This window comes from Acyrthosiphon pisum, chromosome A1, assembly GCF_005508785.2.
Source record: "Acyrthosiphon pisum isolate AL4f chromosome A1, pea_aphid_22Mar2018_4r6ur, whole genome shotgun sequence".
Lineage (NCBI taxonomy): Eukaryota > Metazoa > Arthropoda > Insecta > Hemiptera > Aphididae > Acyrthosiphon > Acyrthosiphon pisum.
Window position 1 is genome coordinate 86,229,138 of NC_042494.1, and position 22,589 is coordinate 86,251,726.

Below are 22,589 nucleotides of genomic sequence, written 5' to 3' on the forward strand. Positions count from 1 at the left end.
GACTAACGATTTTGGATTTTTTTTTATCACTGTGAGAACAACTTATAAGAAACCTTGTATTAAATTTTCAAAGTTTTCTATCCAACCAAAAATTTTTTATCGTTATTTTAAAAAAAAATACTTAGAAAAATTGAAAATTTCATTTGTCTATAAATAGCTCAAAAAAAGTCGAAACACTTTGAAAATTTAACCCTGTATAGACAACGCTAATATAAACATCTGTTGCAAATTTCAAGTGCTTACAATAATTATTTTTTGAGTTACAGTAAAATTAAGTTTTCGTTTTTGTCAAAAATTGGTTTTGCGTAAAAATTCGCGTTTTTCCGTTATTTTTTTAAGGTTTTTCCTGCCGCTTTTGAAAAGTATTGGGAAATTTTCACTTTTGACCCCCCAAAGTACCAACTAGATTCACTTTCCTTTCAGAAAAGGTACAACTTTTGAAAATCGAAGCATTTTTACTGCTCCAAAAGTTGTCGTCAGACACAAAAAAAAAAAAAAAAAACACACATCATTGTAAAATCAATACATTCATCACTTCGTTCAGAATCTAAAATATCGTCGTTTATACTCGTATTTTTTGTTGGTAGGAAAAAGAAGGCGTTTTAAAAAGAAATTGGCGCAAATGTACACCCTGCACCCATCCAAATGACGCCCCTCGGCAAAGTAGGAAATTGAGCATTGTGCACAGTATAGGTTAAATATTGAATATATTAAAAATCATATAAAACATCTTACTACGAGTAGGTACTTAAATAATCATAAAAAAAAACTTAAATTAATAGACACTTCAAATATTATTTGCCTATTAATAGTTTTTAAATCTATTATCAATAAAAAACAGGCCAAGAGTCGGACTCACGCACGAAGGGTTCCGTACCATCATCAGCTATAAACATGTCGGCGACATTGCTTATATTATATATTCTAGAATTTTTAGTGTTTGTTGTTATGCGACAACAGAAATACATAATCTGTGAAAATTTCAACTTTCTAACTTTCATGGTTCATGAGATACAGCCTGGTGACAGACGGACGGACGGACAGCGGAGTCTTATAGTAATAGGGTTTTACGGTACGGAACACTAAAAATGGTACCTCCTACTGAAGAATTAATATTTATATCTAAAAGTGGCTTGAAATGAATAAGATGATTGATGAATATTAATGATTATTATTAAATTATAGTTATTTTAATAGTTTTATTTAAATTAATTAATTATTAATATATAATTAATTAATTAATTAATTTAAAGTAATGTTAGGCACATAGGATAGCATTATATTACGATTATTACGCTTTATTAATTATTGCCAGCAAAATACACAACTATTATGGCACTTTGAGTTACAAAGTTGACCAGAATTTTTGCATTTACACCGATTGGTTTTACATAATAATACAGTAGTAATGACCAGGCGTGAACCGGTAAAATAGGGCACGGGATGCTACACAATTTAAATGGCAAATAACAAAAATTGTTGGAGCAAATTTAAAATATGTAGATTATTTATAAAATATTAATATATTTTATTTTGTTTAAAAAAAAAATATTGAATATACGTTAACATTTTACTGCACTTCTGCATGCAAATAATATAGGTAATAACTAATAAACATGTAATATTGTTTATGCATTTAAATGACTAATAATTTATGTAATGCATTTGACTAAGTAAATATTGTTTACTACTATCATTTCCAAATCATCACAGCTCCCAAACAATAATCTAAACCTTTTATTATAATCAGTGATGAAAGACCTCTCGCCATTAGTTACTATGTTGTTTTGTCTTATTTTAATTCATGTAAATTAATATGCACATTGGACGTATAATTTATGTAATTTACTAATGTAGGTACTATTGTATTTTATCAATAATTAATACTTGAGTAGAGTATTTAATTACTTGGATAAATGATTTATATGATCTACCGGGTGATTCTTTTATCAAACAACACTCATTATTTCAAAAAGTGTAAGTTTTTTTGAAAATATTTTTTACATACTTACAAATAATGAGTGTTATTTGATAAAAGAATCACCCTGTATATAATGAAGAAAGTATAATAACAACCAAATAGCAATTAGATTCTTTAATTAAGTAATAAGTATAGACATATTGTACAAATATATATCTAATAATAACAGCGTGCGCACGATAAAAAATAACTAAAAATCACAATCCACGGGGGAGGGAAAAAATACAAGTTGATAACAAAGTTTATTACAGTAAATAATCGATAATCATATTAAAATATTAATTGATAAATGTTTTCAAGTTGAACTAAAAGTGTCATCATTCCAGTGCAATTTTGTACGCCATGGCCAAAGATACTGAAGCAGCTAATAAAGATGAACGTTGGCTCACACCAGTCATTACTTCTTGCCACTCAGATGGATGTACCTAAGAAGTATATAAACAATGTAAGAATACAGAAATTTGCAGTAGTCTTTATCTGGTTAAGGTCGTTTTACTTTTAAGTTGCTGGCCATGAAATGTGCGACAGGTATACTGAATCCGGTTGAGATGTGTTCATAATCTTTGGGCGTATCGTCACTAATCAATCCAACAATTGCTGCCGGTACAGGAACACTTTGGGTGTACACTTCTAAATCTATATTTCGTTCCATGTCATTAAGTTTCATAAGACCAAATTCGTACCATCTAATTGGGGAAAAAAATAACTTGATAATTTGTTTTGACTGGAATTGAATATAACGTTTGGATCTTTGGAGAAAAAGTTTTGTTATTCACTTGAACATATTTTTTGCTCACCATAATATGTGGTAAAATAAAAGGTTCATAAGTAATTTTTGATTATAATTAAAAATGTTTTCTAGCACATTAAATTTATGAAACGAAATCCCAACTTACTGGATTCTATTGGTTCTACAATAAATCTTTCAAAGGAGACGACAGGACCTTTCACCACATGTAATCTAACAGAATCAATGCAATATCTTGTGGCTTTGGATGCGGCAGAAAATCCAACCAACTGTGCAGCAAACGGTTGATCTGGTGCTTCAAGTCCTCTAAAATAAATACCATATTATATCTTACAAAATATACAACAACAAACACGTAATTAAGGCCATATAAAAGAGTTGGCTACCTAACGACTGCCTTTCCAAAAACTTTTTGAAAACCCTCTCTTACTGCACTGACGACAATTTCTTTTTCGGAAGCAACGACAATATCGGTGTTATCAAAAGTATTGGCTAAAACATAAATATTAATAGTTATTTAACATTCAAATAAGCAACTGTATATTAATGACTGTTTATTTATTTACGATTTAATGTATCTTTCATTTGTGGGTCTAATGTTGTGAGTACTGCGTCTACAGAATTCTTTGCTTTTTCGGCAACCATCGAAAAAATACTAGAGCTACTGCCTTTCATCCAGTTAAACAAATCCGCTTTGCTCGATGACTGTTCACTTTTAACAGCTTTATCAGTGACTGCTTCATTGGAAGGACTTGTGGGCAATTCCACATTCTCTTCATTTTTACTAGTTATTACAGGCCTGCGTGCAAATAAATATAAGTCACATAGTATTTAGACCACCACGACACGGCAATCCAGGTCTACTTACGAAAACATTGGAGTGTGAAAGTTTTGACTAGTCACGTCTGTCGCGTTCAACACCGGGTTGGTTTGGGCAGGTCTGGGCTCTATTGAAAAAAACAAACAATTAGGTACTATTCAAATAAACTGAAACAACTGCGGCAAAAGAAAATTTTAAAAACTAAAAATTACATATTGTTACCATTCAAAGCGTCAGTGACAAAACTAGGCAACAGTGTCGGCGGTGGTAGCTTCGACAGGAGCTGATCGGCTTTTGACATTTTTCTCGTAGGACCGGTAGGGACATAAAAATAAAAATAATGTTAAATACAAGACAGATAGATCTAAAAAAATAAAGTATGGTGCGCGACGATCGAACGATTCAGAAATCAATTACAAAGTTACAGACTATAAAGACATTTTCAGACACGTTCGAATCGCAACCCAGTCCTATCGACAAAATATTGTTGCAACGAGACTACGTCGTTACGTAACGATACAGCATCGTTTTTATTATTATATTCAATATTGATCACGATCGTCGTCGCTGAGACACTCACTCGTTGTCGATCCGTCCATGTTGACGCGTGCGGCCCCAAAAACGTTTGTCGGACGTCGATCTGACGGTGATTACTACGTCGTTGTGTGGTACCTAGACGACAACAATGATCGTTTATCGTAATAATTATCCAAGCCGCCGGCCACGACTATGCTGTCAATCGGTTCTACGAGGCGACGCCGCACAAATCTACAACGCCACTGATGACTGTGCCCACGTAAACGGTCTGAACAACTTGCAACGACGGTCGGGATCAGTGGAATAACGCACTACTTATATAATATACTTGTCTATGGCACTACTCAACTACCGTAGTCTGTAGGGATTAGTAGAAAATACTAAATAGTAACTGTAGATTTTTTACATAATATGGATAATGACAATGTATATTATCTATTTATCTATAATTTTATAGTTGATGGGGTCAGTTCGGCCCCGTGATAAGAAATTAAAGTTGATAAAGTGATAATTACGAATAGTTATTCAGTCACAGAATAATATTATAATATTAAATTATTCTGTGAATTGTGATTCAGTATTGACCAAGGTATTGATACATCAGCTTGGTATTCACTCGTCTGTGCATGATCGAGAAGAATATCCTCTTCCCTATCTCACAATGTAAAAAAAACCAAAGAAAATTATGTACGGCAATCTCTTAACAGAGTATCAACGACACTATTCGCTCGTGCCTCGTGGCACAGACCTATAAATTATTTTATTTTATTTCAAGTTGTAATGCGTAAATGCGTTGTAAAAGTATTTCAAATGTAAATATAACGTTCATAATAATATAAATATGAAATAGGTTGTTTTAATTTAAATTTGTTTTACAGGTTATGGCATATTTCATCAAAATTTGTTTTAAATTGTAATGTGTGTTACTAGGGTTGTTATTAGAACCAAATCTTGAAAATAATACTTCAATGTGATACTGTGACAGTGGGTACCCGGAAAAATAACCCCGGAAATTTAGTCTCAATTGCGCGAAATTTTCAAATTTTTTACTGTAGTTCTTAAAATAATTATTGACAGTAAATTGCTAGGTCAATTTTTTATGATGGAGCACTTAATGCTAGACGATATTATAATTTTTTACTAAACGAATTACCGATGATGCTTGATGGTATTTCTTTAGCTGTAAGAGAAAATATTATTTTTTTACACACGACGGTGCTCCAGCTCATAAAGCTCACATAGTTCGCGACTATTTAAATGCAGAGTTTCAAAATCGATGGCTAGGAATTTACGGTCCCATTCAGTGGCCCCCACGATCATCTGATTTTACGCCACTAGATTTGTTTTTATGTGGTCACTTAAAAACAATAATGTATGCCGACCCTCCTATAAATCTTTGAAATTTAAAAGATATAAGAACAGCAACATTCAATCAACTGACTGAAGAACAAATTATTAATAAATTCCAATAGATCCATTACATGTAACATAATAAACAACATATTTATTTATGTATCACATAAATGTCACCTAAATAATTAGTGGTGAAAATGTTAAGCCTAAATAATCCTAAAATAATTATTTTCAGAATTACAGTAAATTCTGAAAATTTCGCGCATGTTGATTGGCTGTAACTTGGTCAATTTTGGACTTGGAAAGTTGGTTAAATCACCAAAATGAATTTAAAAATTATAATTAGTGGTTAAAGTAGGTGGTTGTCATCACGGCTATAGATAGTATCTATCTTTAATCGTGGTTGCCATTTAAGAAAAAAAGTTGTACTGCGCATGCACAAATCTAATTAAGTTTAAAAAATTCAAAGGCTATAAAAAGGTGTATTTTTATATCATAACAACCAATAAGAAAGCAGAATTCAAATTGCAGGGCTTTATACGCAACGATATTGAGTGATATAGTTGATATTCTCAATTAGCGTTTAGACTTTACACACTGTATATATATAAATTAATGGTTGTGTGTAGATTAGACCTCTGGGAAGAAAACAGGCTAAATTTAAAAATGGTTAAATTTGGTTTTTTTTATTCATCTGATATTAGTACAGTTAGGTATTAGGTTAGGATTTTGTATTAATTGATTATATAATCAATGGATAACATTGAATTGAGTCCCGCAAATACTTTTGAATTATCGGAGTTGAGTCCCTTAAGCCTATTAGCGTTACCCAGAAGACACCATGTGGAGGTTGGTTGAGTAGTCTCCCAAAATATGTGTGATTGTATTTTTTTAATCATAATAATAATAAGTATAAAGAGTTAATTAGTTCAAAAATATTAAAAATAGTAATTATTTTGTATGATTGTATAGGTACACTTTTTGTGTAATATAATAATGTTAATTATTAAATAGTTTTTTTTAATCATATAATAAAATAATAAGTATAAATTATGCTAACTCATAAGCGCAAATTGGTTCAATTTGGTGGGGGGGCTTAAGCCCTGACTATTTATACATTGAAAAAATCCGCGGGTACTACTGTACTAATGTTGAACCACGATTATTATTAGTATTTTAAAATTTAACGCAAAGTTTTAATGGTATTTATAAGTATATAAGTATATTATATCTATATTATTCCCTAAATATTTAAATAAAAATATCCAACATGTTAAACATTAATACATATGTTTTATTTAATATTTATTATATAATATTTAATATTATATATTATTATCTATACGAACTCAATTCAAAGATATTAAAGGAGCACACAACACAAAAAAAAAAAAATTATTTAAATTATTAAATAAGATTCTGAGTGGAACGATGAATGTATTGATTTTACAATGATGTGTTTTTTTTTGTGTCTGTCATCACTTTTTAGGACAGTAAAAGTGCTTGGATTTTCTTCAACAGTATCTTTTTTGATAGAAAAGTGAATCTAGTTGGTACTTTGGGAGGGTCAAAAGTAATAATTTTCCAATAGTTTTCAAAAGCGCTGAGAAAAACAAAAGAAAAATTAAGGAAAAAACAGGAATTTTTACGCAAAATCGACTTTGTTTTTTGGTGTAACTTTAAAACAAATAAACGTATACATGCAATTTTCACTGGTCGTTTATATTTGCATTTTCTATACACGATAACAATTGACAAGGAAAACAATAGTTAAATACATTTTTTGGACCCCCTTGAATAATCATTCTTGAATAAATCAATATACATCCTCTTAACGATCTTATACATAATATGATCTTATAGTACCTATATAATTAAACTACATATAGCCAATGTATTGATAATATGTATTATGTACTATACTACTATGTAGGTTTATACCTAGGTAGTGTACCTACATATTTGGATATGTCTTAGGTAGTAGGTACTCTATGATTTGAATCTTGGGTGTACCTATCTACAAAAAACTATTACATTTTTATCAAATGACAATTTTCGTAACTCTTAACCGCAGCCATTGCAGTAGGTACGTTTTGTAGTTAGGGTAGGTAGGTAGATACCTAAATAATTTATTAATATTAAAAATTAAGAAAAAACGGGCATTTTTACGCAAAATCTGTTTTCGAGAAAATTGATTTTGGTTTTTGGTGTAACTTTAAAACGAATGACTGTAGATACATGCAATTTTTATTGGTTGCTTATATTTCCATTTTCTATACATGATAAAATTTTCAAAATATTTTGATTTGTTTTGAGCTGTTTACGGACAATTTCAGTTTCCAATTTAATTAATTTTTTTTCTATGAATGTCAAAATTAAAGGATAATTTTGGGACGACGATGATGAAAATTAGAGTTGAATTCAGAATGGAGACTTTAGCAAGCGTTTGTAGTAAGACTTGTATCAGAACTAGCACTATCCCAAATACTAGGGGCGAGCATACTGGTATCTTCGATGTAATTAGTCACTAAATAATTGCAAAATTTATTTATTTTTATTATTTTCTGGGTTTTCAGCCATGAAACTACCTATCTATTAAACAATCTTCAACTTCTATTGGATTAAGAAATGGTAAACCAAATATATGTACCAGCCACTTTCCTAATTCATCATTTGAAAAATTAAATTCTTGAACAAACCCTAAGCTTTGAATTTTACGGTAGCAAGCTTGGCCCAAATGGAAACAGCATCCCCGTATTTATGCTGTCGGAAATATGATATATTTTTTTTTTTTGATGTTTCAAAGTCTAAGACAAATTTATTTATTCTTATTCCAATTGTATTAATTTTTTTTAATAATTCAACTTTTTTTTAATGTTATATCCGGTAAAAAGCAAAACAGTAATGGAATATAAATACTATTTTAGATTCTGAGCCTACTGGATCCAATTGTAAATCTAAATCATCCCAGAAACCACTCTACTTAACACACACAAATAATTTCATCAACAATGGTCCAATCGTTTAGAAATGCATAAAAGACATATGAACAAACATTCATTTATTATTGTTATTATTTTCAGCAGGGCTTTGCACCCGAACGTAACCCAAATAAATATCATAACCCAAAACCCATATATACAAAACCGATTGAAAAAAATTAACACCCGAAATAATAATTTCCATACGGGCTAACAGGAAACCCGAATTATTGAAAATTAAGTGGCATATCAATTTGCATGTATTTTTTGCAACTAACGCGACTAAGAAGATAATAGTAAGTGTGTAACGGATAACTTAATTTTTTTTTTTGTAACCAACAAAATAAATCTCATGTTTATTGATATACAATATGTATTTTTTTTAACACCATAATTAACCAGAATAAAGTTGCATTTAACCGTAACCAGAAGTGTATTACCTAACTCGTAACACCCGAATTTTCTTTCAACACCCGAAACCCAAAAAAATGATTCCGGTGCAAAGCCCTGATTTTCGGCCACCTAATTAATTTTTCCATGACAAATTTTCCATTAAATTCTTCTCCGTGACTGGGCTGAATTATTAATGAAAACCCTATAACAATTTGTCAAGTACTTTTTAAGATATGCAATCTCTTTTTAAAAAAAAAAAAAAACTTTTATCGACATTTTTATCGATCATCTTGAATATATTATGTTGTTCAATATATTATATGTAAACTAATTTAATTAACGATTAACCAATAGCACCCAATAATTATTATTATAATAGCAATCATAGCAATCATTTATAAACAATTTCCATCGTCAATCTCAAAATCCCTGTTTGAGCACCTCTCCAGGTTTTAATTTTCTCTTTTTAAAGAAGCATACAGCACTCATGAATAATGTAGCATTCTAATGATGAAAGAATTTTTGAATCGGTCCAGCCGTTCTTGAGTTATAAATGGTCTAACATTTCGTTTTACAATGGTGTTTATTTTTTTTTTATATTCTGTATACAAAATTTCTACCAGAAGGAGAGCTTCAATTTTAACATATAGTACCTTATCTTTTAGAAAATTGGTAAAAATTGCAAAAGATTGCAAAAGCAGATTGGATCAAGACTTTAGAGAGGTAATTTTTTGATTTTCTCAATAGTTATCTAATGCCACGGGAAAAACCACTGGAAAATTACGAAAAAACGCTAAAAATGGGATTTTAATTTTGAACGCTTTGTTTATCACCATAGAAACGAATAAAAAATTATAATATTATAATATGAATTCAACTTACATGATAGAATAAATAATAACAATAACAATATAAAATATCCAGACTGACAAACAGTCTTCGCTCAGAATCGTTTTTCTTATACAATGATATATCATTGAATTCAAGTCTAATACAATCCATTATACAATAACCCACGTGTAATCTACTGTAGAGCAGAGCGACATCCACTTACCTGCTTTTTGAACTTTCTTTTAAATATTTAAATTGTCAGTAAATAAAAAAATAAGTGCTTATACCTAAAGCATATATTTTGTACTATTTTAAACGCATAAGTGCCTGCATTATTTAGTAATTATAATAGGTGGATTCCCTTTAGTTTTTAAACTAATGAAGTTAAACGTGACTTGCTGAGTATAAATTTTCTGTGTTATACACTTGTAAGTCGGAGACAACAAATGCGTGTGTTGCATCCTTTAATTACTTTGTGAAGATAGATTGGTAGATAGATGAACATTATTAACATACTAAAATTATTATATTTAGTTTCAAAGATTATATATTAAATTTTAAGTTTTATTCAAATTTAATTACTTTCCAAAAAGTCCTAATTTACCAGTTTGTTTGTTACTACCAAAAAATGATCCACCTGTACCAACACTACTACGATGAGATAGTCCAAAAAGTCCAGTTCCTTCATTCCTTGTGTTCTCTTTCCATTTCCCTCCTGAACTTGTAGCATTAAATACACCTACAATTTAAGTTATATTATTTCAGTATAAGTTATTTCTATAATTATTATTTAGGTGATAATTCTATAAACCTGTTATATTATTTGTTGTTTGGTTAAATAATGATATAGCTGGTGCCTCAGTAAAAGCTTTAGAACCAAATAATCCACCAGTAGCTGGTTGAGCTGTTGATGTGGCTCCAAAAGTATTATCTGTGCCAAAAGCTGAAGAAGTCATTTGAAAACCAGAATTAGGTTTACTTCCAAAAAGACCACGTGAACTAGTAAATATATTAGTTCCAAAACCAAAACCTGTTGATTGTGTTGATCCAAGACCGAATGCTGATTTATTTTTACCAAATAGGTTGTTCTAAAAAAATTATTGTAATTGGTTTAAAGAGCTTATTACAAGGAATAAGCAAATATTTTATAAAGCAATAATAAGAACCTGATTGGGTTGCCCGAATCCATCTTGGCCAAATCCTGAAGTTTGGGTAACAAAAGTCGAAGAGGCAGTAGTTCCAAATATATTTGTCTGAGGAGCAGCAAATAGTTGAACTTTTGTTATAACGTCTACGTAGAAGTCTAAAACACGGTTTTTTTTAGTTATAATATAAAACTGCTAGATATAGACAGTACATCAGTACATTTAAACAATATTGTTAGAACCAGAGCACTACATTTAAAAAAAAATGCAATATAACATAATGATATTAATATTGATATAACAAATTTGAAATAAAACATTTTCAAAGTTATAAAAACTAATAATGTATGCTTTAAGATGAAAAAATAATTCAAAAAGGTTTTCTTCAAGAGGATGTCAGCGCACTAATTGTTTTCTTTCTCTGGCCTACGCGCAACATAGACGAAACGCATTAACGCAGAATCATATTTTCTATGTAATCTTAGAGTAAAATCACCAATTACAAAAAAGATAGAGAAAATATTCTTGAGGGAATGACATATTGAATTTATATTTTATTGCTATTTGACTTTTTTTAAATAAACAAAAAAATGTTGTAAATTTAAATTATGTTTAAATTGTTTTGAGACAATATTTAGACAAATCGATATGTCATTCTCTCAAAAATATCGTTCTCTAACTTTTTTTGTAATGGGTGATTTTACTCTAAGATTATTTAAAAACATATAAAAAATGATTCTGCGTAAATGCGTTTTGTCTATGTTGAGCGTGGGCCAGAGAGAAAACAAATAGTGCGCCGACATCCTCTTAAATCAATTAATAATTTTGATTTATTAAGTGGTACTAATTGTTAAATTTTGTTTCAATCAATTTAAAATAATAATAATAATTTACTTAATGTTTTCATTTTAAAATTAAACTTATCACCACAAATCAAAATATAAAAAGAAATTTAACTTACCTCCGAGTAGTATAGGTGTTGTTGAAGTTGTACCATAAAGTAGGTTATTATCATTCACTCCGAATAAACCTGTATTTAAAGTTGTCGTAGAACTAAACAAAGTTTTAGGGCTTTCAAAAATTCCGCCATAAACAGCACCCTTTGAAAAAATTATAAAATTAAAATACTTAAAAATTTAGTTTAGGTTATATTAGAGACCAGAATTATATGCAAGCCTGGGCAAGTTAATGATAATTTTTAACTGAGTTAAGCCAATGTAAAACATTTTAACTCAGTTAATAGTTAAAAGTTAACCTAATTTTTTTTTAACTCAGTTAAGTTAAAAGTTATATGAACATTTTCAATTAACTTATTAACTTAAGTTAAGTTAAGTTTTTTTTTTTTTTATAATATCTTTATGAATACCCAGTAATATGGTTTAAATAAAAAAAACCTATAAATATTATTAAACACAGGAAATAGCCAACAGCTTTTTATAGTCACTTGTACTACATGTATAATATAAAAAAATATTTTTATTTCTTAAGTGGGCTCCAGTCGATGAAAAAAAAGTGACTTTTAGACCAATAAGCTTGACAAAACTGGAGAAATTTGGTTTGACGGATTTTATTTTTGAAAACGGATTATGATTGATTAACAAGTTTACTAGGTTATACCAGAGGCGATTTTGAATATTTATTTTTTCAGCTGTGATATCCAAGAATAAAAAAGGTGATATTTTTATATTTATAGTATTCATCATGAGACTAACAATAATTGGAATATTAAAAATCACCTCTGGTATAACCTAGTAAACTTGTTAATCAATCATAATCCGTTTTCAAAATTAAAATCCGTTAAACCAAATTCCTCCAGTTTTGTCTAGCCAATAAGGTCTAAAAACCGTTAATTTTAAATTGAAAAAAGTTGATCATAATTTAAAACCTTCGTCAATGCCTGCACGTACGTAAGTTAATTGCCGACGAATGTAAATATTAAATAACGACCGATATACTGGGCAGTATTATGCGAGCCTACTGTTATAATTCAGGACATTTCTAGGAAATATTGACCGAAAACAATAACAGATTAAAATCACACATACTATTGTTTATTTACTTTGCACACACTTACAAGTCATTTTAATGTCCTCATGTTAAATTGCCTATATTAATTTCCTTAAAACAAGACCGACTGGAGCCCCCTTAATACAGAAAATAAAAAATTTTAATTTAATTTAATTTTTTTTTGGATGAATTCAAAATAGCCAATTTGAGAATCTAATTATAAGAATTTGATGGTAAAAACATTTATCTAAGTCAAGTAGTTTATTTCTGAGAATTTTTTAAAATATCAATATTTTTTGATTAAATGAATTTGGAATGAATAATTTTTTTTTTACCTAAATATTATTTTTGGGAATTTGCTGACATGAATATATTTCTTAAATTATTCACTAATCATATAATGTTAACAATTTTTGTCATATATTTAAATTGAAGTTTTTTTTCTTTTGTCAGGTCATCCTATTAAACCTGTATATAAAAATTAATATTTATTTGAGTGTGTATGTGTGTGTCCTTTATGCATTATTTAACAGCTGGATCGATTGCGATGAAAATTGATACAGAGATAGATTAGGCCAAGAAGTTAGGCTGCTTAAAAAAAGAGTAAATTAGAAATCCAGCCCGAGAAGGTGCTCAAAAAGGATTTTGAGATCTACGATGGAAAATTATGTTTATAAATGGTTGCTATTAGTTTCAATAATAATAATTATTATTAATGCTATATGCCTGTTGGTGCAGTGCCACTTCAATGTATTTTAGTACAGAATGCCACAAGTTCAAACCATGGTTTCCGTTGACCAATTTTTAACATTTTTTTTAATCTTATTTTTGCTTTTTTTTTATTTTACTTCTTTATCTATACATGTTTTGTTATTTTTTATTCACAGAATAGGATTTTAGTACGGTTTGATTACGTTAAGATTTTGTATTAATATATTATGTTAATCCGCTGCAAGTTGAATTAAATAAAAACAACTAACTTAGTATAATTTTGATACTTTAGAGTTAAGTTATACACTTAATATAAGAATAATATTATAAATAATATAATATATTATGGTATTTTAGTTATAGCCAGCACAGATTTATATTTTCACTAGTAACTATATTAGATTTTCCAGCCACATAATATTATAATATGATCTTTTTTCGTTTTACCTAATAAATAAAATATATGGTATTATTATGATTTAGAAGTAAAATTATTATATTTATTGAATGTGTTTATAATAATAGATAATTTGTAAAAAAATATCAATATCTAAAAAATTTGATTTAATTTAATTTAAATATATTATACATTCTTCCATATAGAGCGTAAATTATCTGCATTAAGGGGATCGCCACACACAATTTTTTTGAACGTTTTAGACCAATAAGCGTTGGTAAATTACACATAAATAGGAACGACCGGTTTTAATTTTTTTATACATGTATGAACTCTTTGACAAAGTATCTAAGCTTTTAAGAAAGTCGAATTTCCATTTTCAATTTTAAAGGACCTTTAATTTTCTTCCAAAAATCCCAAGATATAATTGCATTATGTTTATATTTATTTTGGGCAAAATCAAAAAAGTGATTCCTAAAGAGCTTAGTCTAGAAGATTATAAATACAAACATTTTTTTTCGAAATTACAATCAAACTTCAGGAAGTATAATTTACTACGGTTACTTACTAGTTTTTATAGTTATGAAAACAGTACACTAATATAGTTTATGTTTGCCTGACTCGGCATGACAACGATTCTCGGAAACACACACTAATGATCATTTACTACTCATACATAAACATATCCTAAATGCTAATGTCATGTGAATTGCCTGAATATTACCCCTTAAAACATGATACACTGGAGCTCCCATTTAATTGTGTAGAGTTGTGAATAAACAATTACAAATATATTGCAGGTGGTCAGTGGGTACTATATAACCATTCAGGGTCCACTATCTACTGCGGGTAGATTGTCTACCTAATAGATTTTTCGCATAATCACAAACAAATCTCATGGACAACGCTGGTCGAGATGGCTATCATTTATATTTAGAAATATATTGCTTTTAGTGGTTATTTAAAATTGATCGTTGAACATCATTTTACTATATTAATCGTCTTTTTTATTTTAATGAAGACTTAGAAAAGAGTTATAAGTGAAGCGCGGATTTTTAGGTTCTTAAAAGCTCAAAATATGATGCTAATATGCTCTAAAAAAACCCTAAAATGTTCTCTAAATATGTTTTAAACTTTTATATATGCAAATAATATGATTTTTTTTTTTTTCAAAATAATTCAATAAAAACAATATATAACTTTATAGCTATACAGTATACACTATCATTCCTTTGGTAGGTAACAGGTAAATTATTTAAATATAAAAAATTTAAAACAATTCATATATAGGTATAATGATATGTGAAATGATTATATAATGAAATATATAAATAAAAAAACGAAATATTTTAATAAAAACAATACATAACTTGCATGCCCTTTGGTGACAGCTAAGTTATTTGAATATAAAAAATGTGATTTACTTCATAAAATATTGTAGCCAGAAAAAATTACAAATAAAGAAATTAACCATATACATGATGTTTTAGAAACAATAATAGAATATATTCTAAAAAATTTAAAATTCTCTGTCTAAAATATGCTTTAATATGCAAAATAAATTTATTCCTACAAACCCTTTGATGGATAAATCATCCACATTTCTCATCCACGTAGAGCTGCATAAAGCCAATAAAAATGTGTAAAAACTAAAAACATAAATATCCGCGCTCTAATTATAAGTTATTATTTTTTTATAAGTGTTCAAAATATAAAAATTATAGTATGCTTTTATAAGATAATATGCCCTAACACCTAGAATATAAATCAATATCTAAATAAAATTTTGTTATGAAATCAGTTTGATTTTAAACGCCCATATTTCATACACTCAGTATGAATATGAAAATTAATACAATTCCAATCTCTAGAAATAAAAATATAATAACAGTTGTAGTTTCAAACATTTGTTGTGCATAATAAAACTAAAAAGAGAAATAGAAAAAGTAAGCAAAAGCTAAATTTTTTTTTTGTTCGGGGTACCTGTTGTCCAACTTTGCGGTTTGCAAAATAATATTCAAATCTCAATTCCTCAAAAGCTTTTGTTTCATATTCTTTCATAACAGTTATTGATTGATAACTAGTATTCATTGAATGAATTACACCATTAATGACACATGTATCAGTACCTGTCACAGGATTAAATTTTATGGTTGTACCACCATCAGATGTTGCTCCAAATCCTGATGCAGCATGACCTGTAAATATGTGCATATAATGGATAACATATATTTGTAATATCAGACCAGCAATTGTAATTTAAATCTATTTAAATATATACATTTTTTTTTTTCATTAAATCATAAAAAATAAAAAATGTTTATTGATATTTTTTCTAACAGATAAAGATTTAAAATAATCTATGAAGTTATTTGAATAAATAAAAAAAATGTACACAAAACTTATAGTATGATTAAGAGGAAGTCATATCATAAAAATATGTGTTGTCTCTGAGTTAGTAACACATGTTAAATTTTACTTTCAAAATAACAGATTAAACAAAAAATGTTTGTCTTGATTTCACCAAAATAAAATATGGCAACCCTATCATAAATATCTCAACTCTAATGATTATGTTTATGGATTACCAGTAGTAGATGTGCCAAATATTTCAGCGCCTGCAGTGCTTGTTTGAGGTGCAGCAAATATATTATTAGTTGACTGGGCCAATGGTGTTCCAGATGGTTTTGATTGTCGAAATGAAGTATTAGAATTACTAGAACCAAGACATACACCTCCTGCCTTTCCTCCCATTGAAGCATTTTCTTGGCCAAATAATCCTCCATTAGATGTTGATGTTGCTGTAGGAGTTCCATGCAATGAAGAAGTTCCATCTGCATTGAAACCTAATAAAATACTTTTATTTCTTCTGAACTTTTACAAATTAGCTATAAAAATAACCTTCAAATGTTGGATGTGCCATGGGTAGAGATTCAAAAATTTCCATATTAGGCTGGGTAATCTGATTAAGTAGTGTAGTCTTTGTTTGACCCAACAATGCAAGTGTCCCACAGAAGGTATTATTTATATTTTAGTTTTAATGTAAATAGGTAATGAGCATTTTTAGATATGTTGAAGTGTGCTGGTTATTGTGTGTAGAATATTTGTTATCAAAAATATAAAGTTAACAAATTTAGTTGACATTAGAATGGTAAGGTTTTGCCAATAAAAAAATTATACAATAAATATTTGTATGGTTTAAGTAAAATATAATATGGCAATCTTATCATAAATATCCCAACTCTAATGATTATGTTTATGGATTACCAGTAGTAGATGTGTCAAATATTGCGTTGCCTGCAGTGCTTGTTTGAGGTGCAGCAAATATATTACTAGTTGGCTGTGCTAATGGCGTTTCAACTGGTTTTGATTGTGGAAATGAAGTTTTAGAATTACTAGAATACAAACATCCACCTCCTTTTTTTTCACCCATTGAAGCATTTTGACGGCCGAATAACCCTCCATTAGATGTTGATGTTACTGTAGGAGTTCCAAATGATGAACAAGTTCCATCCGCACTGAAACCTAATAAAATACATTAATTTCATCTGTTCTTTAACAAATTAACTCTAAATAATAACCTTTAAATTTTGGATGGACGTTAGTTGTCTGGCAACTTGTTCCAAATACAGGCGCAACAGCAATAGATCCAAAAATTCCCCAAATTGGCTGTGTAGTCTGATTACATAGTGATGTTTTTGTTTGTCCCAACACTGAAAGTGTCCCACGGAAAGTATTATTGATATTTTAATTTTAAAGTAAATAGGTAATGAGCATTTTTAGATATGTTGAAGAGTGCTGGTTATTGTGTGTAGAATATTTGTTATCAAAAATATAAAGTTAACACATTTAGTTGACATTAGAATGGTAAGATTTTGCCATAAAAAAAATTATACAATAAATATTTGTATGGTTTAAGTAAAATATAATATGGCAACCCTATCATAAATATCCCAACTCTAATGATTATGTTTATGGATTACCAGTAGTGGATGTGCCAAATATTCCAGTGCTTGCAGTGCTTGTTCGAGGAGCAGTAAATATATTACTAGTTGACTGGGCCAATGGTGTTTCAACTGGTTTTGATTGTCGAAATGAAGTTTTAGAATTTCTAAAATCAAAACATCCACCTCCTGTTTTTTTACCCATTGAAGCATTTTGTTGGTCAAATAACCCTTCATGAGATGATGACGTAGGAGTTCCAATCAATGAACAAGTTCCATCTGCATTGAAACCTAATAAAATGCTTTCATTTCATCTGTTCTTTTACAAATTAACTCTAAATAATAACCTTCAAATATTGGATGGGCGTTAGTTGTCTGGCAACTTGTTCCAAATACAGGCGCAAAATTAGTAGATCCAAAAATTCCCGTAGTAGGCTGTGTAGTCTGATTACATAGTGATGTTTTTGTTTGACCCAACACTGCAAGTGTCCCACAGAAAGTATTATTGATATTTTAATTTTAAAGTAAATAGGTAATGAGCATTTTTAGATATGTTGAAGTGTGCTGGTTATTGTGTGTAGAATATTTGTTATCAAAAATATAAAGTTAACACATTTAGTTGACATTAGAATGGTAAGATTTTGCCAATAAAAAAATTATACAATAAATATTTGTATGGTTTAAGTAAAATATAATATGGCAATCTTATCATAAATATCCCAACTCTAATGATTATGTTTATGGATTACCAGTAGTAGATGTGTCAAATATTCCGGTGCTTGCAGTGCTTGTTTGAGGTGCAGCAAATATATTACTAGTTGACTGAGCCAATGGTGTTTCAACTGGTTTTGATTGTGGAAATGAAGTTTTAGAATTACTAGAATACAAACATCCACCTCCTTTTTTTTCACCCATTGAAGCATTTTGACGGCCGAATAACCCTCCATTAGATGTTGATGTTACTGTAGGAGTTCCAAATGATGAACAAGTTCCATCCGCACTGAAACCTAATAAAATACATTAATTTCATCTGTTCTTTAACAAATTAACTCTAAATAATAACCTTTAAATTTTGGATGGACGTTAGTTGTCTGGCAACTTGTTCCAAATACAGGCGCAACAGCAATAGATCCAAAAATTCCCCAAATTGGCTGTGTAGTCTGATTACATAGTGATGTTTTTGTTTGTCCCAACACTGAAAGTGTCCCACGGAAAGTATTATTGATATTTTAATTTTAAAGTAAATAGGTAATGAGCATTTTTAGATATGTTGAAGAGTGCTGGTTATTGTGTGTAGAATATTTGTTATCAAAAATATAAAGTTAACACATTTAGTTGACATTAGAATAGTAAGATTTTGCCATAAAAAAAATTATACAATAAATATTTGTATGGTTTAAGTAAAATATAATATGGCAACCCTATTATAAATATCCCAACTCTAATGATTATGTTTATGGATTACCAGTAGTAGATGTGTCAAATATTCCGGTGCTTGCAGTGCTTGTTTGAGGTGCAGCAAATATATTACTAGGTGACTGGGCCAATGGTGTTTCAACTAGTTTTGATTGTTGAAATGAAGTTTTAGAATTACTAGAATCAAAACATCCACCTCCTTTTTTTTCACCTATTGAAGCATTTTGTTGGCCAAATAACCCTTCATTAGATCTTGATGTTTTTGTTGGAGTTCCAAACGATAAACAAGTTCCATCTGCGTTCAAACGTAATAAAATACTTTCATTTCATCTGATCTTTAACAAATTAACTCTGAATAATAATCTTCAAATTTTGGATGAGCAGTAGGTGTCCGGCAACTTACACCAAATACAGGCAAAATATTAGTAGATCCAAAAATTCCCGTATTGGGCTGTGTAGTCTGATTACATAGTGATGTTTTTGTTTGACCCAACACTGCAAGTGGCCCACTGAATGTATTATTGATATTTTTATTTTTAAGTAAATAGGTAATGAGCGTTTTTAGATATCGTCGCTGTCGTGCAAAAAGTGTCTAAGTGAAATTTGAACTTTGTTGGGAAACCACAATTGAATATTCATAATGGTCGGGAAATTAAACACTTAGTCAAAATACAACAGCCCATAACTTGGTATATATTGAACATTTTCACTTGGTCGTTTTTTCTATATTTGAAGGAGGACTATGGTAACTATTTGGCCATATTATTTCACTTGGTCACTTTTTGCACGACGGCGACGATATGTTGATGAGTGCTGGTTATTGTGTGTAGAATATTTGTTACCAAAAATATAAAGTTAACACAGTTGGTTGACATTAGAATGGTAAGAGTTTTCCAATAAAAAAATTATACAATAAATATTTGTATGGTTTAAGTAAAATATAATATGGCAATCTTATCATAAATATCCCAACTCTAATGATTATGTTTATGGATTACCAGTAGTAGATGTGCCAAATATTGCGTTGCCTGCAGTGCTTGTTTGAGGTGCAGCAAATATATTACTAGTTGACTGGGCCAATGGTGTTTCAACTGGTTTTGATTGTGGAAATGAAGTTTTAGAATTACTAGAATCAAAACATCCACCTCCTGTTATTTCACCCATTGACGCATTTCGTCGGCCAAATAACCCTCCATTAGATGTTGATGTTTTTGTTGGAGTTCCAAACGATGAACAAGTTCCATCTGTACTGAAACCTAATAAAATACATCCATTTCACCTGTTCTTTAAATATTAACTCTAAATAATAACCTTCAAATTTTGGATGAGCGGTAGGTGTCTGGAAACTTACACCAAATACAGGCGCAACAGCAGTAGATCCAAAAATTCCCGTAGTAGGCTGTGTGGTCTGATTAAATAGTGATGTCTCTGATTGACTCAACACTGCAAGTGCTGTGGGCTTACCAGATTCTGACGTATTCCTGGCCTTACCAGAAAATTCACCTGACCCAGAACCTTTCATATTTGGTTGAACATAATATTATAATATATTATATTACGTTGGTAAACATTGTTGTGTATGCAGAACATTGAAATATAAATACTATTATATTCAAAACAATAATTATTTTAACAAATTACTTAATAGGACGTCATACCCGCGTGCGTTCTCTGTTGTACAAACTTATAGCATAGCAAATAGAAATTTTGAATAATTCATTTAACTCTATTATGTATATTTTTTGAGTGAATTAACCTAGGTATTATCAAATGTAGAAATAAGAATATTTTAATATATCTAGGTGTTGATAAAGGTTTTTTTTAATTATATTTATTTTAAAGTGAGTTAACGAGTCTTGTAAAGTATTTGAATATTTGTATTTAAATACTTTTTGAAGTATTTATATTGTATTCTAAATATAATTTTTTTAATGTATTTTTAAGTATTTTTAACAAAATTTAAATACTTGTATTAAAATACCATAAAGTCCGTTTTATTAATTTTAATTTATTATTTTTCACAATAAATTTACAATAATAAAAATAATAATGTTTTCGTTGAAAACTAATATTCGTTTTTGTATAGTAAAAGTAGGTAATAACAATTTAAAAAACAACACATCAAATTTTATATGGTTTCTATATTGGAATTTTTTAAGAAAATTGAAATCTAATAATTTTAAAATAGTTCCAAATTGATAGTTAATACCACTCTTTAGTTTATTTTTTTCATTAAAATTTAATCAATATTATTTGAAATACATCTGAATGTAGAATAAAATATGCCAACATGTCTCTATATCTCTATATCTCTAAATAGTCAGACATGTTATAGTAATTGTTAAAATCTATAAAAAGTAGGAACATAATAGGCACCTATACTGGTGTACAATATGCATATATATTATATAGCATAAAATTTAAAAAAATACTTGTATTTGTATTAAAATACTTTGTAAGTATTCAGAAAAAATACATTTTTAAAATAGTATTTTAAAAGTATTTTTAATACTTTTTTACTCGAATACTAGTATTAGTATCTTAATACTTTTTCAAAGTATTTTTTTACAAGACTGCAGTTATCTATATGCATTTTAAAATATAACTAGACAATTTACTATTTTAAAATTTTCACAACTCAGCAACTCGCTTTAAGATTATAATAATAAAAAACTAATGGCATTGACAATCAACTCGATAATATTCGTCGTTGTAAATTTGGTAAATGGTCAATTCACATTTCACTCTAAAATTAAACACAACTGAGTTAAACTTATTATACAGAACGTACAATTTTCTATGTTATACACTCGTAAGATGGATACGATGTATGGCGTCCTTCTAACTTGTGTACAATAATAATATAATAAAATAGGTAACAAGTAATAACAAAATAATCAAATTACTCACCTAACATTTCAAACATTCAAGTCTGAAAAAACTTTAATTCAAAATCGTAATATTATAATGTTATATCTGATGAATTTCAATATTAGAGACACAGGTATACTAAAATAATAAAACAATAAGAAAATTCGTCAAGACACTACGAATGAAAAGATACGTAGCTGAAATCTCAATGAATATTCAAGATTCACGAATCACGATTCACGAGTTACGAGCACGTTGTGACAAGTCACAACTTCACAAGGATAAAACGGTGCCATTCACGGATAATATTATACCATAGAATATTCTATGATTATACAGCACGATTTAAGATTGTATCTAAATCGTGTTATACAGGCTGGAAACGAGATCGTTATCAACGGAGTAATAGCGTAACCATAGAGTAATTATATAATATTACTCTACGCCATAGTCA

At 29.1% G+C, this 22,589-nt stretch overlaps 2 protein-coding genes across 7 annotated transcripts; both read right to left on the reverse strand.

Annotated features, from left to right (window-relative positions):
- Positions 1-2,204: 2,204 nt before the first annotated feature.
- On the reverse strand, positions 2,205-4,513 carry LOC100162001 (protein PRRC1). Its single transcript, XM_016804962.2, has 7 exons — positions 4,130-4,513; positions 3,772-3,864; positions 3,598-3,676; positions 3,296-3,528; positions 3,116-3,221; positions 2,478-3,035; positions 2,205-2,406 (listed from the first exon to the last, which is right to left on the reverse strand). The coding sequence occupies exons 1-6, from the start codon at positions 4,146-4,148 to the stop codon at positions 2,840-2,842; spliced, it is 726 nt and encodes a 241-aa protein (XP_016660451.1). The 5' UTR covers positions 4,149-4,513; the 3' UTR covers positions 2,205-2,406; positions 2,478-2,839.
- Positions 4,514-10,187: 5,674 nt separating this feature from the next.
- Positions 10,188-22,589, reverse strand: LOC100573661 (nucleoporin nup189-like). Of its 6 annotated transcripts, XM_029487674.1 has the most exons (17): positions 22,175-22,589; positions 20,576-20,779; positions 20,263-20,520; positions 19,314-19,559; positions 18,912-19,043; positions 18,598-18,855; positions 18,196-18,327; positions 17,888-18,139; positions 17,486-17,617; positions 17,172-17,429; positions 16,493-16,750; positions 15,888-16,102; positions 11,751-11,889; positions 10,811-10,947; positions 10,675-10,732; positions 10,456-10,587; positions 10,188-10,383 (listed from the first exon to the last, which is right to left on the reverse strand). In XM_029487674.1, exons 1-17 carry the CDS (start codon positions 22,188-22,190, stop codon positions 10,223-10,225), a joined length of 2,988 nt encoding a protein of 995 aa, XP_029343534.1. In that variant the 5' UTR covers positions 22,191-22,589; the 3' UTR covers positions 10,188-10,222. The 6 variants fall into 6 exon arrangements, with proteins under 6 accessions (XP_029343534.1, XP_029343533.1, XP_008183791.1 ...); XM_029487673.1 differs by having other exon boundaries at positions 10,456-10,732; positions 17,888-18,127; positions 22,175-22,587; XM_008185569.3 differs by having other exon boundaries at positions 10,456-10,732; positions 22,175-22,586.

Bases quoted from the DNA above. Each gene is read 5' to 3' on its own strand.
- LOC100162001 (XM_016804962.2), bottom strand. The intron at 3,222-3,295 runs GTAAATAAATAA...TTTATGTTTTAG, and splicing joins AATGAAAGATACATTAAATC to CCAATACTTTTGATAACACC. The intron at 3,036-3,115 runs GTAGCCAACTCT...TATTTATTTTAG, and splicing joins TTTGGAAAGGCAGTCGTTAG to AGGACTTGAAGCACCAGATC.
- LOC100573661 (XM_008185569.3), bottom strand. The intron at 17,618-17,887 runs GTAATCCATAAA...GGACACTTTCAG, and splicing joins ATTTGGCACATCCACTACTG to TGTTGGGACAAACAAAAACA. The intron at 16,751-17,171 runs GTAATCCATAAA...GTATTTTATTAG, and splicing joins ATTTGACACATCTACTACTG to GTTTCAATGCAGATGGAACT.